Genomic DNA, 20,790 nt, shown 5'->3' on the forward strand with positions numbered 1-20,790 from the left:
AACCAGTTATTTTCTAAAGTTGACCCACACATTCTCTTCACATTCCTTGTCATACTCCACCATTTAAGCAACACTATAGCTACAGTACCTTTTTCTTGTAGAGCTAAGTCTTCTGTATGGTGGAGCCATGCATCGTAGTGGTCTGTCAATGAGTAAGCATATAGGATGTGTTGAAATAAGTATGTATTTTCCGTCATATGTGAATTGTCATTAGTTAACTTAAAATATGTAGTTATTTATATGGCTTTTCTTCTGTGTTTTAGTTTATTAATTATTTAACTTAGTACATGTGTTATGAAATAAACAGTAGATTTTTAAATTGTACACCAGAAAGAAAATAAATGGAACACACAATACGGAATGACTAAATCTGTCCCACAAAAAACATACATGTTGAGATGGTTAATCACTTTATGATTCTGTGATATGTTTGACAGTGTCAAAGTATTAAGAGGGCCAAATTGCAAGATTTACAGGGGGATATTATTCAACCGTGTATAAAAATTATTTTCTGTGGTATATTTTAAAGCAGAGCTCCATGACAACCTCATATTATACAAAAGCAAGACTTTTGAAAGGGCTGCAAAACACCAATTTACAGCTGCCACAACCTGTTTATTCAATTCAAAACACTTACCATAACACATTTCTTATACAGAGAAGTCAAAGGGTGCCAATCTAGTGAATATGATGGATATTAACTGACATGTATTCCAAATTCCTCAGTTGTACCACTGCCAAATCATCTCTGTGGGCAGATGCATTGTCCTGTTTACATGTAATTTTCTTTTGCAATCCATGCTTCTCATCTCATATTTTTTTCAGCAGTTATTGTTTTGTCCTATCTGGGGCACTGAATAAGGAATTGCATACAAAAAATGGTGGCCATAACCTTTCTAGCCACTGTAATCAATTTCTCTTGTTGTTGGGCAAAGCCACCAGTTTCCATTCAATGCTTTGACTGTCATTTTGTTTATGACATGAAGTGGTGGACTCGAGGCTCAAAAAATTTGTGTGCATCATCTGTTGCATTCTTTTTAGAATTGTTCAAACATTACTTTGAAATAAATTTACAAACTTTATTTTGGTCAGCATTTAAGAAATGCTGTACCCATTTTGCACAAAACTTTCTCACAGTTAATTCTTCATGTACTGTATTTTTTCTACTGATATGCCTACACTGTAAGTGATTGTATATATCATGTGTAGAAGTATGAAACCGAAATTTGATTGCAATAATTACAAGTCTGTTGTTTGAAACTGATAAACAATATTTTATTCAAAATAATCTCCATTGCTATTTATCCATTTCTCTCACCTCTCTGGCAGGCTATGAATGTCACAAGACAAAAACAATTCTTTTTTTGAAGCGAATTAGTCAGCAAGCCATTTTCATACATTTTCATATGAATTGAAGCATTGTTCAGCGAGAGCATGTCCCAGTGATACAAATAGATGATAATTGAATGGAGCCAAGTCTGGAGAATAAGCTGCATGCCCTAGTATTTCCCAAATGAACGCCTCGATCATTTCCCTGACCCGTTTTGTTGTATGTGATGGGGCGTTATCATGGAGCAATGTGACTGTGTTGCTTTTTCCATATTCCAGTCATTTTTCATGTAATCCTTGATTTAAATTGATCATCTGCTGTTAGCAATAAGTGTTAACGGTTCCACCAGGTTTTAGCAGCTCATAATAGATGACACCCTCTTCATCCCACCAAACACGTTGCATTGTCTTATTTCCAAAGCGATTTGGTCTTTCAGTGGATGTCGATGATTTGCCTGGATTCACCTATGATTTACAATGCTTAGGGTTCTGAAAATATATCCATTTTTCATCACCTGTCACTATTTGTTGGAGAAATGACTTTCTTTTGCAACTGGTGAGCAGCATTTCACAAGTGGTCTTCCAAATTGCTTGCTGTCTTTCATTCTGTTCATGTGGAATCCATTTTCCAACTTTCTGCACCTTTCCTGTAGGTTTCAACCGAAGAGAAATGGCTTTCTGCATCACATTCAATTGTTTTGCAAGTTCCTGTTGAGCCTGAGCATCATCTTCATCCAATTCATTGTCTTTGAACTTTTTTTGGTGGTTTCTCGCACTCGTCATTTCTCATGTCAGAGTCACCACTTTTGAATTTTTTGAACCATTCGAAACACTGCATTTTCCCAAGAGCATGTTCACCAAAAACTTTGACAAGCTTTCAATGCAATTCTGCAGCAGTTTTTTTCAAATGATAACAGAAAACCAATACCGTCCACAAAGCGTAGTTCATAGGCACAAAACCCGACATGTTTACAGGTTTGAAACAGATACCAATATATAGAACTTGGATTACTGTGTGTTGACATTCGCCGTCAGCTGCTAGAGGAAGCAGATGGTGCTGCAGACATGGTCTAATGGGTCCTACACTGATGGCTAGCACCATCTATGGGGAAATTCCAGTTTTATACTTCTAAACCTAGTACCGTTAATAACCAATCATGCAATGTTACACTGTGCACTTTCTAGAAATTTTCAGATGAAATTGCATTTTTGTAACAACCTTTATATGCATCATCTTCAAGATAAGAATGGGCAAGTTTGAATTCAGCTGCCTGTTTCATAACCGCTAAAAATGAATGACAAATAAACCCTCAAAAATATTGTAGGAATTTCTGTTGGTTTTATTTTACTTATTTTATTTACACGTCAAGTTCTGTAGGACCAAATTGAGGAACAAATCTCCAAGGTCATGGAATGTGTCAGTACTTGAGATTACAACATAAAAGTAATAATAGATAAAAATAAAATGTTTATGAGCAGTACTTTAATATTCTGCTAGGCACTCCATCACATCCAGAGTCCTTAGTCTTCAGTGATTTAATTATTGACTCAATCTCCCCCTTGTCTGTATCACAGAGGAGTATTTCAGACGTAAATCTTGGAAAGGCATTTGCTAAGAGTGTTATATGATCCCCTGTAGAAACTAAATTTTTATTTAATTCACCAGCAATGCTCAGAAATTGATTGTTAAATACTGTACATATATCTGATTTATCAGTAACAGAAATATTTTTACTATGAACTGACTTCATATCATCGACCTCGTACTGCTGACCAGACACTTCCTTCACAATTGACTATATGGTTTTAATTTTATCCTGTGAATTAGCTTTTCTGTTTGTGTACCACATATTCTTTCCCTTCCCAATAACATTTTAAGCACCTTACAATACTGTTTGTATGGGCTACTATAGCTTGATTATGACTACTTCTAACATTTTGATATAATTCCTACTTTGTTCTGCACGATATCCTTATCCCACTTGTCAGCCAACCAGGCTGCCTTTTACTGCTAGTACCCCGTTTAGAATGTTCTAATGGAAGGCAACTCTCAAAGTGCATGAGAAACGTGTTAAGGAAAGCATTATATTTGTCATCTATGTTATCAGCACTATAAACATCTTGTCACTTTTGTTCCTTGTCAAAGTTTAAAAAACTCACTATTGCTGTTGGATTAACTTCCCTACATAGTTTGTAATTGTACGTGACTTTGTTTGAGTACAAAATCCTTCTAGTGTTAAAATTTGTGCATCATGATCTGAAAGGCCATTCACCCTTTTACTAACAGAATGCCCTTTATTTACATATTTGTACATGACATGAGCCTGTTATTATTGTCACCTTTCTATCTTTCTTTGAAGTACGTTTCCACACTCTCTCTTGAAGAAAGAAGAAGTGGTATTTAACCAATTTAAAGTTTTGCCCCATTTTTAAGTTTATGTCCTAAATGCATAATTAAAAATGAATTATTTAACAGATTTTTGATTTTTAATAGATTTTATCACATTTAACATTAGATTTAATTTCCCTGCTACAGGCATTGATTCTGTGTAGTCTGAGAAACTGCAATTTATCGATCTAATTTTCACTTCTGACATCAGACTTTATACTGTTATCTAACTCTTCTGTACAGTCTGTTTTATGTGTTGACAAAGTTCTTTCTTTACATTTTAACAACACATGGTTCTGATTGCACTTGCTACTAGTCAGTATCCATTACATGCTCCATCTTTCTTCAAACTGATACAGTTGTCTCTGTGGTGGGGGCAGCATGTTAATTTTGTATTTGAAGATAATTTCTTTAGGAAGGAAAAATGAGGGGCAGTCGGGACACGACAGGGGCAGCTGTCTCCTCGCTGTGTACATCCATGGTTGAAGTCCTTAAATTCTACACAAAGAAACCCATGCTTCAGTTTACATAACTCAAAAAAGTTTATTAGCTGACTGAGAACACTGTAGAAATAGCAAAGGGGAAGAACTAAGACTGAAGTTACTCTGTTTGATTCAGGAGTACTTTAATTTTTATTTTTGACACATTTTCAACACTTAACAACATCCACTAGAAAACATTTTCTGATATCACATAATAATTCTGTAATAAAATTAATTTTAAATGTATTCTGAACATATATACAACAATTGAAGACAGTTTCATAACTTTTATTACAGCATATTCAATAGGAAGTCATTAGAAATTTGCTGCTTGTACTGAAATAAAAACATTGCATTTTACATCAGTCCGATGACATAAACTTAATTATATTAAAACAACTGGAAACTGGCATTACTACTGTGTGTTAGTTATTTAACACTGCCCGAAAAAGAATACTCCGAACTACATTAAATAACGTAGCTAAACCACCTTTGACAAGTTCAGCAACTGACATCTCTCTCTCTCTCTCTCTCTCTCTCTCTCACTCACTCACTCTCGCGTGCGCGCCGCCCCCCCCCCCCCCCCCCCCCCCCCACACACACACACCCATGTATTTTCATTCCTTTTCTGCTATTCATAGCCACAAAAATAGTTCCAGGAACTTGATAAATATAATTCATTACTCTTTGGCATTACTAATACTGCTTTTTTCAAATATAATGAAGGATATTAAAATAGACTAGGAAAACTCAAGAATGGCTTCAGCAGTAGCCACAATTCACGGCATATTTTTGCTACGGACATTGCTTTCAAACTTTAAATGGATACACACAGCTCAGGATCTCAACACTTTGAGACAACAGAAAAGCAGCTGAACGTTATCAATAACATTTAAGACAAATGCTAGCATCATCCAGAAAAATTTATTCACACAATATATAAGGAGATACGCTTCACCTTCTCAGGGTAGAACAAAAAAAAAATAATTACTGAAATACAAAAGAAAAGAAACAATCTTTTCTCACAACACAACTGACACTGTGTTAATGTTTTGCTAAATTTCCTGTTATCATTTTGCATTTTTGTGCTTTACTACAGGCGGTTTTCCTCTACATTAAAAAAATTCACTTCAGTTCTAAGGCTGGGGTTGAAAGTGGGGGGAAAACAGAAAGAAGTGTGTGTGTGTGTGTGTGTGTGTGTGTGTGTGTGTGTGGAGAGGGGGGGGGGGGTGATGGTTGGAGAAAGTTAAAGAAATGGTGGGATTTAGCAGCTTCCACATACACAATATACCATCATGGGTCTAACTCACATTAAATACCATACACTAAACACAAACCTGATACCACTTGTTACTATTTTTAACAAATGTGTTCCAACTTCCATACATTCTAGTCTACAACTGCCTATAATCAAAGACTATTCTGTTCACCTCTAGGAACATTAAACTTTTAGTCATCTTGATGTCTCAAACACAGAACTCAGAAAAATGATGAGGCATACTGATTTATAGTCTGTCTGTGTGCTCCATGGGGTTAACTTTGCATGTACAAAGATTTCAGCTGTTTCATTATTTCCCCTCAAAACCTCACAGTTTCAGCACCAACCTACACTGGTAAATTTTCCTCTGTTGTTTATCATTTTATATAAATATATTATATATATTATTTTTATTTATTTTCATTCATATCTGTACTTCAGCCTCTTTCCATTACATCTCTTGAACAACAAAATTATTTAATATGATCAAATTATTGCTACCAATTTGATAGACATTTAGATAAGTTTTCATAAACGAATTTATAAATGACCGTAACAAAGAATATCAATATAATCCTCACAAGCAGCAATGGGCTTTTGTACCTGAAGTCACATTTGAGTATTATCTTCAGAATTAATTAACTGACAGGTATGCTCTTAGCCAAATCTTTTTTCAGGGATTAGTCTGTTTGCTACATTAGGAAATGATTTTCACCCATAAATTCATTTGTCACAGGCCTATGTGAGAAATATCACTGGAGGCTGAAATCATAATTATTCACAACAATTTCCTTCACAGTGCTTCTTATGTCTATAGAGGCTGTGCTACAATTCTTTTGCAGTATTACCTTAGGATGGCTACACCTGTCACAGCGTACTTGACAAGTATAAATACGCAAGTCACTTGTGCACCCATGTACAATTCTGTATAAGGTTAAAACTGTGCAAATATTTAACATGTTCTTATTTGAGACATGAACAAATTTCCTTCTCTACACTTGTGCATGCTGCACCTGCACATGGAAACAATGAACATGGGTAGCAGAGACTTCTACAAACTTGTCACAATCACCAACAAGTACTTATGATTACTGAATGTGACTGTAAATGTTAACAACTGAATGTCATGACAAGTGATTACTTGAAATATTGCCAGAAAATGAAATGACTGCACTTCGTGAGACAGTAGAGAAGAAGGTTAATAGCCTGAAAACTAATGTCACAGACAAAAAATACTGAAACTTAAAGCTCAAGCTCTTGTGCAGATTAAGTATATGTACCAAGTCTACAGTAAAATAAACTTTTTGACTCTTTAACTGGTCAGGATATTCTACAGAGCACACCTTCTAATCTAAATGAAACAGACAAATACTATTAATGTTTTATTTAATTAATTTCTTTAAATACTTCAGTGTAAAAAATTATACTGCTAGGGCATCTACAAAATACTTTGTAAATTTACCTCACACTTGTTTCAACTTTAATGCCAAATTACCGAAACAAAAACTCTCCAGAGGCACCATATTTGATTAATCCATCATTGTACCAATACTGACAAATCCAGCTTCCATTTTGGGACTCAACAGACTCATATGGAGGATAAGTTTGATCTAGTGTGGACACTAAATAGTTATGCAGTGAAAAATTTGATTTTACTACAGAATCATTGTGACGGTAGTTTTACTTTTCTTCCATGTTATTTAAACCACACTATCTGTATGGTTTCAGCACATTACTACTTCGGGAAAAAGTATCATCTGTTGTAAACAAATATAGAAGGTTTCATAGAGTGTTTATGGCTTCAGTACCTTTACGAATTCTTAATGAGGGTATCTGCATAATTTTTTAAAAATAAAATACCATATTTTATAGAGCCCCTATCCCTCCAAAATTAGATACTCTATCAGTTGCACCAAAATCAAACTCAATAAATTGGTATTTTGTATCTGAAATAACATGTAGAAACATGTTGTGTATGTTTCTAACTGTAAAAATTCAATCTCTACTCAAGGTCGCCTGCAACAGACTTCCAGTAATGTTCTGTCTGCAGAAACTGGTATAGCAAACGTTTCCTTAAAAACCTGTTTTTCATTTTAGGAACTCAAATCAGGAAGCTACTCAAATTTTTACAGCCTTAGTGTCACATAAAAGCAGTCTACTATTTCATACCAAATTTTGCAATTGGTGCAACAAGATACTGAAACATCAGTACCTGCTGAAGAAAATGTCACTCATTTATCAGCTTCAAGAACATCACCAAATGCATGGCCACCTAAAAAAAGTCTATCAAATATATATGATCAAGTTCTTCACACAACAGAACAACATTTTAAAACACCTAAAGAGAATAGTGACAAAAATGATATTTTTGGTAAAATGTAGCTATTCAGTTGAGAGAGATAACAAGTAACATTAAGAGGCTGCTGGTAGAATACACAATAAAGAGCTCTTTATTATGGCTCCATTAACAGAAACACAAATTATATATTGGTACCTAATTCATAATAGTGTCTGAAGCCTACTATTGTTACTTTTCTTCACTCATGTACCCAAATAATCAATCTTGAACATACCACTCCCAAGAATGACTACATTGCTTCAGACATTTCATATCTCAGTAACTGTTAATTTCTTTGTAGTTGCATATAAATGAAGTGACCTCCTTTAAAAATACGATAATTACTGTGATTCATTTATATGAAATACAATCTTAAACATCTGGGATTACACAGTAATAATTCAGCTTACAAAACAGAAGCAATAATAAGAGTTGCACATGCTGTAAATATGCTTTCATCCAAAACCTTGTAGACTGCTAAGTACACTTCAGGAATTTATAACTTACTGCTTGTTAAATTATAGCTGCATATTTATGATCTTCACAACTTATTCCAGTTGCTGTTAGTCTTTCATAATAGTTTAACACATAACCATACACTTTTTTAAATAAAGGAGAGAGAAGTGATAAATGATTTACATGTGTCTACTCGCCTATCCTCAGGTGACTATGACAATCATACAAATATCTTAAATGTGCTTAACCCTTTAAGTAGGCATGGCAGATATATCCGTCCCTGCTCTGCTAATTCACAATGGGTTGGATGGATACATCTGCCTGCCGCATTATGTGGTTAGTAGCTAGTGGGAATGATAAGTTATCTGCATGCCATTGAAACTGTGGTATTAGTTGAGCTTCGTCCACTAGATGACAGCTCTATTCAGGCAACACAGCATATTCTGTGTTATTTATAACATTTTCCACTCGAGTGCACGTCGACAGTATGTGTCCAGTGAAACAACCACAAAAAAGCACACCTTTTCATCTGTGTTTACCACTGTATTAGTGAGGTTTTTTTTTTTGTTTTTGTTTTTTTTTTTCAATGGTGAAAAGAGGTTATCAAATTTGGAGATAGAGCAGCTGGTTTTAGAAAGTGATGATAATTTCAGTGACAGTTCTGAAAGGTTTCACAATATGGATGTTGAGGCTAGTGAAAGTGACTTCGATTCAGAAACACCTGATGAGACACTACTACAGCAGACAGTATCCAGTACATCTGTGCATGCTAGTTCAGTTCATGATCAATATTTGTTCAGTGGTAGTAGTGGTACACTTGCACCTCTAAACCAATACAATGTGATGAGTTTTTTGTGTGTTTTGTAGATGATGCTTTGTGTAAAATACCACCTGAATGGACGAAGTGTACACTCGGATTGTTTTGTAGACTTTTAGCATATGGGGGTAGCAGCAAATTTCAGTGTACTTAATTGACTTGTGCATATGCACTTGTTAACTATGTAGTAGCATGTGTAGTTTGCTGTGGCTGATTAGGATCTTTAGTTAGAATTTATACTTGGGTTTTGAACTATTTTCCATTATAATGGGTGTTCTGAAATTCTCAGTACAAACCTATAAGACTTGTAGAGGAGAGTGAGTACATGATATCCTGAACAGGAGCTTGTGTCCAGAAACATCAACTAATGATGCTACAAAGCATCAAAATTATAGGTGCCGGTGCCTGAAAATGTATGTATATGCAGGATGATTCCATGATGATGTTACAAACTTTCCAGGATGACAGAGAAAGATAAATGTATCAGTTTGAGGTCACGGCGCCAGTACCGGAAACAAACAAGTCAAAAATCATAAGCAAAAACCATTCTGCTACCTCTGACAGTGGAATACATGTACTGGTACTGTTGCTGCTAAGATTGTAGGATAGGCAACTTTCAGAGGTGGTAGTATGGACCAAAAGAAAGAAAAAATGTCCAGTAAACATGGGCTCTAAATGCATACCTTAGGAGCTACGAGCACTTGTTCATCTTAGCTAGTGTGAAACACATTTCCTCTATTGAATGAGTGCTCATAGTTCTTAAGGCTGATGTTTAAAGGCTTTTTTCCTGTTTTAGTCCATAATACCACCTCTGAAAGTTGCCTACCCTACAATCTTGACAATAGTACCAGTACACGTATTCCACTGTCAGAGGCATCAGAACGGTTTTCGCTTGTAACTTTCTGATACAGCGACCAATACCTCAACACATTTAGCCTTCTCTGTCATCCTATAAAGTTTGTAACATCATCACAGAATCATTCTGTATATACATACATTTACAGGTGCTGGTGCCTATAACTTTGATGCTCTGTAGGATGGCTGGATGACATGTCCACACATGGGTTCTTATTCGAAATGTTAGATACTCATTCTCTCTATAAGTCCTAGAAGTCTGTAATGGGAATTTCTGAATACCCTGAATATTTTATCCCAAGAATACTGATCATGCACACAGGTAAAGCTGTTCAAGTGGAAAATTACTGTAAAACAGATATCTGGGACAAGGGTTCTGGTCTATACCACAATGTGTGCTGGAAGAAGTAAATAAATAAATAAATTACTGACAATAAAGGCTACATATTTACATTTGACTCTTTATGCACTACACAGATACAATCAGCCACACAAAGTAACCCAATTACTGTATTTTTTATTCTGAATTTACTATAGGGTTCTGTGTTTAGTTATAATAAATGACTGGTTACGTTTAGTAGTGTTTATAATTTCACATGGGGAGATATCAGGTAAAAAATGGAAAGAAAAACAAACACACACACACACACACACACACACACACACACACACACACAGAGAAGCAGATTGACAAATGAAACAGTGATCTGTTTGGTTCATCATATTGAAACTGTATGTCATGTCTCCAATTAAGTCACTCTACACAGAAAATTTGAGGTTAAGTACCAAGATATCATGAGTGATAAAATTTCAGCAGAATAGTCACTGAAGGATGAAACAAGAGAGACATTAAACAGTTTTAAACCTTGACTTTACAACTATAGGATCTGACAACTACATCACAGAATAAAACATTTCAACTCAAAAATTTGACACGAGTTTTGCCCCAAAGTCACATTATCATCTGATAAGTAGCACATATTTTTCACACATTAAGTCACACAGATCAACCAAACCTTATGGCAAAATCAAACAGAAACAATATTATCAAAAATGTACAACTAATGCAAAACATTCACAAATTAATGATCATAATTATGCAATGATTGCACTCTGTGGATTTAGTGCATACAATAAGTGCATGTTTCAACTTTCAATATTATGTAACTTGAAATTATTCTATATTATATTTATACAGATGCAATACCCTATAAATACACGAACAGCAAATACAACAATTGAATGAATTCTGAGGCTCACATTTATACAACATGTTGACATAAACTAATATGCCTTTGTCTTGGAAACAAATATGTATATGGAAGCAGTCTCTAACAATCTTCATGGTATTTCTGCATCTCAGCAATCCAAATGATTTTCAGTTGTTTCAACACATTAGGTTACTTCATATAAGCAACAGCAACAATAACCAAAGCTTCAACTTCACATCACCTGGAAGAAGAGAACAAACATGACAGTTACAAATATTTACTAAACACTTTCATGAAGTCATTAAATTGAAATAAATACGGGAAACTTTTTAAAATCTATAATTGATCAGGACTATTTTTTATTAAATTCTATCTTTCAAAATCCATTTTGTAGGAGTTTCACTGAAGCTGCTCCACTGTGAGGAATATTTATTTACTTAAATCACTCCCAGGTTTCCAGAACCAGTACTTCAATTCAAATATTGTTAATTATTGAAACATTCTTTACAGACGAATGGAAAAACTAGTAGAAGCTGACCTAGGGGAAGATCAGGTTGGATTCCGTAGAAATATTGGAACACGTGAGGCAATACTGACCCTATGACTTATCTTAGAAGCTAGATTAAGGAAAGGCAAACCTATGTTTCCAGCAAGCATTTGTAGACTTAGAGAAAGCTTTTGACAATGTTGACTGGAATACTGTGTTTCAAATTCTGAAGGTGGCAGGGGTAAAATACAGGGAGTGAAAGGCTATTTACAATTTGTATAGAAACCAAATGCCAGTTATAAGAGTAGAGGGGCATGAAAAGGAAGCAGTGGTTGAGAAGGGAGTGAGACAGGGTTGTAGCCTCTCCCCGATGTTATTCAATCTGTACAGGGTTATTACAAATGATTGAAGCGATTTCACAGCTCTACAATAGCTTTATTATTTGAGATATTTTCACAATGCTTTGCACACACATACAAAAACTCAAAAAGTTTTTTTAGGCATTCACAAATGTTTGATATGTGCCCCTTTAGTGATTCGGCAGACATCAAGCCGATAATCAAGTTCCTCTCACACTCGGCGCAGCATGTCCCCAGCAATGAGTTCGAAAGCATCGTTGATGTGAGCTCGCAGTTCTGGCACGTTTCTTGGTAGAGGAGGTTTAAACACCGAATCTTTCACATAACCCCACAGAAACAAATCGCATGGGGTTAAGTTGGGAGAGCGTGGAGGCCATGACATGAATTGCTGATCATCATCTCCACCACAACCGATCCATCAGTTTTCCAATCTCCTGTTTAAGAAATGCCGAACATCATGATGGAAGTGCGGTGGAGCACCATCCTGTTGAAAGATGAAGTCGGCGCTGGCGGTCTCCAGTTGTGGCAAGAGCCAATTTTCCAGCATGTCCAGATACACGTGTCCTGTAAAGTTTTTTTTGCAGACGAAAAAGGGGCCGTAAACTTTAAACCGTGAGATTGCACAAAACACGTTAACTTTTGGTGAATTGCGAATTTGCTGCACGAATGCGTGAGGATTCTCTACCGCCCAGATTCGCACATTGTGTCTGTTCACTTCACCATTAAGAAAAAAATGTTGCTTCATCACTGAAAACAAGTTTCGCACTGAACGCATCCTCTTCCATGAGCTGTTGCAACCGCACCGAAAATTCAAAGCATTTGACATTGTCATCGGGTGTCAGGGCTTGTAGCAATTGTAAACAGTAAGGCTTCTGCTTTAGCCTTTTCCATAAGATTTTCCAAACCGTCGGCTGTGGTACGTTTAGCTCCCTGCTTGCTTTATTCGTCGACTTCCGCGGGCTACGCGTGAAACTTGCCCGCACGCGTTCAACCGTTTCTTCACTCACTGCAGGCCGACCCGTTGATTTCCCCTTACAGAGGCATCCAGAAGCTTTAAACTGCGCATACCATCGCCGAATGGAGTTAGCAGTTGGTGGATCTTTGTTGAACTTCGTCCTGAAGTGTCGTTGCACTGTTATGATTGACTGATGTGAGTGCATTTCAAGCACGACATACGCTTTCTCGGCTCCTGTCGCCATTTTGTCTCACTGCGCTCTCGAGCGCTCTGGTGGCAGAAACCTGAAGTGCGGCTTCAGCCGAACAAAACTTTATGAGTTTTTCTACGTATCTGTAGTGTGTTGTGACCATATGTCAATGAATGGAGCTACAGTGAATTTATGAAATCGCTTCAATCATTTGTAATAGCCCTGTATATTGAGCAAGCAGTGAAGGAAACAAAAGAAAAATTCGGAGTAGGTATTAAAATCCATGGAGAAGAAATAAAAACTTTGAGGTTTGCTGATGACATTGTAATTCTGTCAGAGACAGCAAAGGACTTGGAAGAGCAGTTGAATGGAATGGATAGTGTCTTGAAAGGAGGATATAAGATGAACATCAACAGAAGCAAAACGAGGATAATGGAATGTAGTCGAATTAAGTCGGGTGATGCTGAGGGAATTAGATTAGGAAATGAAACACTTAAAGTAGTAAAGGAATTTTGCTATTCAGGGAGCAAAATAACTGATGATGGTCTAAGTAGAGAGGATTTAAAATGTAGACTGGCAATGCGAAGGAAAGCGTTTCTGAAGAAGAGAAATTTGTTAACATAGAGTATAGATTTAAGTGTCAGGAAGTCGTTTCTGAAAGTATTTGTATGGAGTGTAGCCATGTATGGAAGTGAAACATGGACGATAAATAGTTTAGACAAGAAGAGAATAGAAGCTTTTGAAATGTGGTGCTACAGAAGAATGCTGAAAATTAGATGGGTAGATCACATAACTAATAAGGAAGTGTTGAATAGGATTGGGGAGAAGAGAAGTTTGTGGCACAACTTGACTAGAAGAAGGGATCGGTTGGTAGGACATGTTCTGAGGCATCAAGGGATCACCAATTTAGTACTGGAGGGCAGTGTAGAGGGTAAAAATCATAGAGGGAGACCAAGAGATGAATACACCAAGCAGATTCAGAAGTATGTAGGTTGCAGTAGGTACTGGGAGATGATGAAGCTTGCACAGGATAGAGTAGCATGGAGAGCTGCATCAGACCAGTCTCAGGACTGAAGACCACAACAACAACAACAACAACAACAACAACAACATTGAAACATGCCTACAACATGTCAGTTTTAGCTGTAATAAGAAATAAAATACTTAAGACAGTAGATGAAGCATATGAATCAACTCCACATGACTCTTTCAAGCACTTTTTTGTCTTAATATACTAGAAAAAGTGATAATTCTACATATTGTGTAACTGATCAGGTTAAAGAAATAAAACAAACAAATACATTTCTGAGGAGGATAATCTACCACCATTTCAGTGTCTAAAGCACATATATGTAGTGCTATGAATATTCTGAGACAGCAAAAGCACTGTTTTTCTTCAGTACAAAGAGAATCAAGAAGGCTCAATACATATGGTCCCATTGTTAGAATGCTCTGATAAGTTGAGATATCCAGTTTACACAACAGAAAAGATTGTTTTTGTATATTCATCACTATGTTCAGCATAAGGCGGACCCTATCCAAAAACATACGCATTGTCAAAGCAAACATGGAAATAAAAGAGCTTCAAATCCCAAGATGATTATGCTTAGCATAATTGTGAGATATTATTTCTGTAAATATTGAAATCAAAGAACTTTTCTTTCATCAAAAGTGTGTACTTTCAACTTGTTTGCTGCTTCACAAATTTCTATCTGTCTGACTTCAATCTATTCACACTTGCATGACCAAATAAGTGATTTGTTTAATAACCTTTCAAACATACTTGATTATTCTACAAAGCTTCTTGGCGGCGGCACTAATACCTGCACTACTGATTATCATAACTGAGCAATCCACTGAAATGATGTCCATTGATCCTAGTAAATGTCCACCTACAGTGGCTCCTTATATATACTGTAAGCACCAAAGATATCTGTAGATAACATTCATGTAATTATCCAATTGTATGACATAGTGCATACACCGATCAGCCTGAACATTATGCCCACCTATTGACAGCCAGTATGTCCACCTCTGGCACAGATAACAGTGGCAACGTGTCATGACATGGAAGCCACGAGGCTTTGGTAGTGGTATTACACTGTGCTTAGAGAATTTCTCTAAGCACATCCAACGTTACCTGAATGACGCCATTCCGGTATGTTGGATTGGAAACGGAAGAGCAGAAGAAAAACTTCATCACTTGTGACCTCCCAGGTCTCCAGACCTCACAACTTATGGTTTTTATCTGTGGGGTTACGTAAAAGATGGCATTTTTATCCTCCCTATGCCTGACACTCTTGAAAGTCTGCGACATCGCAGTGTTGAAGCTGTGAATTCGATAACAAGATGCCAGCTGCTTCACGTGTGACAGGAAATGAGCCACCATTTTGATATTTGACATGTAATATGTGGTTTTTCATACTGAATGCACAAAAATTTGAACTTTTCTCTTTCCAGGAACGTTGGTATTGTGTTTCTATCTTTTGTAGTTTTGGAGCACTAAATGTTTGAAATCTGTTCCTCCTTTTTGAATAGCCCTGCATTGATTTTATTATTAACTGCTGCTTACACAATTTGTTCAATATGAGCACCAGAGACATTTATGTGAGTTGCACCCATAAAATTACGTGGTCAACAGTTGTTCACAGCACTTCCAGTGGAATCTGAGCAACATGTTACTGTATACTGGCCTTCAGATCAAGTAGAAACCAAATGTGTCCCAGGTAATGCATTCTTTTAGGTATTCCCCAAACCAAAAGCCACAGGGATTTAGAGTTTGTGATCTCGCAGGCCATGCATGTGGAAAACCTCTGGAGATAAACGCCATTGAGGCAGGTTGCGTTCAGCAGATCTTCCACAGGGTGAGCGACATAAGGTGTTGCCCTATCTTGCATGAAAACAGTGGCTTCCACACAGGTGCACCCTTGCAAAGCAAGAATCACATGCCATACAAGGAGGTATCGATAATGTGCAGGTGTCACATTACACCTGACAGGCTCTCTGGATGTAGTCTCTCCACAGAAGGTGGACAGAGAATAAAGTTGCTTGTGAATCCACACCATACAGCCACATATGATGAGTGCAATGGCTCTTCGTGCACAACATGCACTTTAACAGTACCTCAAATGCAGCAGTTCTGTGTATTCACTGCACTTTGCAGTGTAAAATGTGCCTTGTCATTCCATAGACTGTTGCCCAGCCACATGTCATCAACTTTCATCAGTGCCAGAAACCAAAAAGCAAATTCAGAGCATTGCTGTGGATCATTAGTTTTCAGCTGCTCCACCATATGCATCTCGCTAGGATACCAGTGTAAGATAGGCTGCAAAACTTTCCATACTGTTGACCATGGTGTGGACAATTTTTCTGACACTCCACGAGCACTAGCACAACCCGGGGCAGATGCTGTATGGTCAGTTATGGCAACAGTAATATCATCAATAACTTCCACTGGGATAGACCACCTCCCTTTTGCAGGTGCCACACCAAGCTTAGCCGTGCTATCAAATTTCATCATCATCATCTTTAAACCATTGAATGATATTGAGCTTCTCCTCAGACCTTTCAGTCGGCAATCCCCACTCAATGCACCACTGTAACTGCTGCCATTCACATAGAACAGTTTCACTAACAGTGCATGGTCTCTATTCTCAAGAGCCAAACTGTCCACTTACATTATGGCTTGTCAAATGACAGCTTGGATGTCATACCATCATACTTTGCACAGCACCACTTTGCACCTGGAGGCCAAAATTGGAACTAGTTCCCCCCCCCCCCCCCCCCCTCCAGTGTAAATTAGTTCCCCACTAACGCAATAGCATATAGCTGCCCATTACTTAAAACCATCCAGTGTTAAGGCAGAATTCAAGTTCAAAAACATTGAGACAAGTAATTTTTTTGTGATCAGCACACAGAGGTGTGTGCCTTGTTAATGTGCCAGGATTGGCCAAGAGGGGAAAGGGGTAGGCACCCGTTGAGGTGAAGAATAAAACATAGTTTAACCTGTGTGAAGTTTTAATGGCATAAAGAAAGGCAGGCCTGGAGAAGCCGCCAAGACTGAATGGGCAGCCGCCCAAGAGAGCAGGTTAGGAGGGCGTCTGGTCGGTTTAGAAGCTGCCAGCAAAAGAGAGCAAACGGCATGTCCGTTCCCGGCAGCCGGCTGCAGTTCCACCCCCACTTGACCACCTCCAAGCCTCCCTATTGGTCGGTCAGATCGTAAGACGCGTAGTTCGGTAGCATTACCTTGTCAGTAACATGTAAGTTTAGCTGCTGAAGGTTCAACACACGAGTTTCAGGGTGGTTCTATTCGGTTTTGGGCAACGTGACTGAGACGCTGCACCTTACCGCCAGGCAGAAGACACTGACAAACATGAAGTGAAAAAAATAAAAATCAAATTTTTATATTAATAAATCCATTCAGTATCGGCCCTCACTGTACAGCCTGTTAACTAATACTGAAAAATAGTTCACTTTTAATTTCCCACTGGAATATTCTGAACTGTTTCTAAGAAAACTGGATTCCTTACTATGCTGTCAGACAGCAGCAAACAGTTAATTGTTTTTGATGGCTTTCTTTAGATTTTCTAAAGAATTCTGATAGGAAAAATGATGCAGGGATCTTATTTGAATCCTACAATTTGATCTCAGTAATTAACTTTCCAACAAGGAGTTTAAAGACAGCAGGGCCCATAAATGACAATGTTTTCTTTGGTGAAGCTCAAAGCAAGAAAATAACTGTTTACTCAGTAACAAATGCTCTCTCTGATCATGATGCACAGTTGGTTACAATAAATGACATAGTGCCTTACAGTATGGATACTTCTCAGTGGGAATCAGTTAGAATAATTATGGAGTCCAGCACAAATGTCTTTAAGAACAGTTCCCAGGAGATGGCCTGGGATGAAATTTATAACTAAACAAATGTCAACATAAAATTTGATCTACTGCATGATAAATTCATGCAGTAGATTATTAATACACAGTTATATATGGCCAGTGCATTATTGTTTTAACTTTCCATTAGCCTCATTAATAGTTTGCAGGCAAACCTGCACATACTGCTACAATAGTTTACTATTGAACATCTACAAGCAGTAAAAACCTAAGCACAAAGTTCACAGTTCTTGAAGAATAGGAAGGTACACATGGAGCAGACACTGTCATTGTTTTAACACATGGCCTAATTGTGTAACAATTATTTCACAGTTAAGTTGAAGCATTGTTGTTGTTCTAATCAACACAGGTTTCTCGTCTGAAACTCGGTCATGGACTGACTGTCTCGGGACCAAACATCAGGCCCTTATATATCCTTACAATAATAGGTACTGAAACTACACACTTTTCAAAGTTAAATTTACACAAATTACAATTAAAACTTACTTCATTCAATTAACTGAATACATCGGAAAATTGCTTCTTTTTAACAGTTTATTTTACTACAAGAGTTAGGCCAAATTATTTGTTTAAATCCTGAAATTAACATATATGTAGTTACGCAAACAATACTTCTGAAAAAGCTGTTAATTACTTTGGAATTAATTAAGGGCTGGCTTTGCTAACATGTTAACTCATCTTTAAGAAGGAAAGTCTTCAAAGTCTTCATTGCTCAGAAACAAGCTGTAAGAATAATATGTGGTGCTCACCACTAACATCTTGTAGACATCTGTTTATAGAGTTGGGAATTGTGACTACTTTTCAACAGTGTATTTATTCCATCGTGAAATCTGATACAAATAATCCACTATAGTTCAAAAGGAAGAATGACATACATAATTACAAAACTACAAGGAAAAATGACATTTATTACTACACATTAAGGTTGTGTTTAACACAAAAAGTGGTTACAATGCTGCAACTGAAACTTTTGATCAGTTATCCACTGATATGAATCACAGACAGCAAAGCGAAATTCGAAAACAAATTGAAAAAGTTTCTCCTTGACAACTCCTCCTATTCCGTAGAAGAATTTCAATTATTGTTACAAGTAAATGGTCGTGGGTAGGAATTACTAACCCAAATCTGTAAATTTAAAAAATCTTATAAATGTTCAGCATGTAACCATATTTACAAATTAATTTGCAATGTGAATTTAAAATGACTCATTCCACATCATTACAATTTATCGTGCAGAATGATCCATGGAACATGAAACAAACAAACTAACCAATGAACTTACTAACTAAAGACAGGAACAGCAGAGAGACTACTAAACATCTAAGCTTTTGGCCAGAAGGCCTTTTCTGAAACAGACAATATACATACATTCCCACTGCCCTTAGCAGCCAGAGACAGCGGTCGTATGTATGAGAGTTAAATTTGTGTGAATGTGTGTGTGTATGTTGTCTATTTCAGAAGAAGGCCTTCTGTCCAAAAGCTTGTGTGTTTAGTAGTCTTTTTGCTGTGCCTGTTTGCTACTCAACATCTCCACTATATTTTGAGCAGCAATCTGCCCCTTTCATAATTATGTCATTATTCCATCCTGGATTTTCCATTATTTGATTTTAACTAACAAACTAACTAACTTGCCAACTCACAATGTTGTAAACTATGGCAACAATCTGTAAAAAAAAAGTGTTCTGTAATACTTGAAAGATTCAACTGTCAAGGCATGGTTTGCAGAGGGCTGCAAACAAATCCATAACGTGAAGTATATTTGAGCACAGTCTGCTACAAGAATGGGTGAACAAGGCAAAGTCGGTGGAGGCCAACATGATTCAAGAAGTGCAATATATATTTCAGTTGTGGAGTTACAGTCCACAAAATCTTCAGGTGCAGGCCTTGTATACAACCAAAGTAGAGAACAAATTAGTCAATTGCCTTTCCATATTAACGGTGGTGAACCAACACATAATCCAACATATCTCTGGATCATGTGCTGGTTCACCAAAAGTTCGAAGTTTACAGATTTTCTAAGTATGATTGAATGCACATCATAAAAATATTCCAAATAAAATTCTTGATTTATTCTGCCAACAGTTATCTGGATTTGTTGCTATGGTCTTGGCTGTGAGCAACATAAATAAAGTTTGGAAGGCAGGAGAAGAGATACTGGCAGAAGTGAACCAGTAAGGATGGGTTATTGGTCATGACTGGATAGCTCAGTTGGTACATCATTTGTCCATGAAAGGCAAATGTCTCAGGTTCAAGTTCTGCGTTTTAATCTCCTAGGAGGTTTCAATGCAAATCATTTTACAAACTAGCATCATATAAATAAGTCACAGTTTAATAATAAAAATGCAAAGGGATGTTATAAAGAGAAAACATGTCAAAAAACATTACCTCTGGTATTATTTTAAACAGCAACCATGGTTGAAGCGTAAACAGAAGAAACTGTAGTGGGTAAAATATAAACACATTAGATGTTGTAACAGTTTCAGAGGCACCTGCAATCAACAGAGCAGCAACATATGATGCCAGAAATGCTTTCACTGGTCTTTGGCTCTTTCTTAATCTGCAAAAGTACAGTTGAACTGTAGTAAAGATACATTACAAAAAAAATTTTGACAATTCATGCTACACAAGTTTCACAGCAAATGATACTTGAAATGTAACATATTGTAACATTAAATTTATATATAGTTTTTCATTTCTCTGATATTTTAGTTCTTATAGCTGAACTTTTGTTCTGAGCAAGAAAATGAAGGCTGACAAGACCAAAATAC

The 20,790-nt window shown here is 36.8% G+C and overlaps 1 protein-coding gene across 1 annotated transcript in view; it reads right to left on the reverse strand.

The window, feature by feature from the left end:
• Positions 1–9,974: 9,974 nt before the first annotated feature.
• LOC124555666 (glucose-6-phosphatase 3) overlaps positions 9,975–20,790 on the reverse strand; it is a 145,295-nt gene continuing 134,479 nt past the window's right edge. The window contains exons 6-7 of the mRNA XM_047129654.1: positions 20,408–20,579; positions 9,975–11,376 (exon numbers count right to left, since the gene is read on the reverse strand). Coding sequence (XP_046985610.1) covers positions 11,368–11,376; positions 20,408–20,579 — 181 coding nt within the window. The 3' untranslated portion in view covers positions 9,975–11,367. The remainder of the gene's footprint in view (positions 11,377–20,407; positions 20,580–20,790) is intronic.

This window comes from Schistocerca americana, chromosome X (assembly GCF_021461395.2).
Source record: "Schistocerca americana isolate TAMUIC-IGC-003095 chromosome X, iqSchAmer2.1, whole genome shotgun sequence".
Lineage (NCBI taxonomy): Eukaryota > Metazoa > Arthropoda > Insecta > Orthoptera > Acrididae > Schistocerca > Schistocerca americana.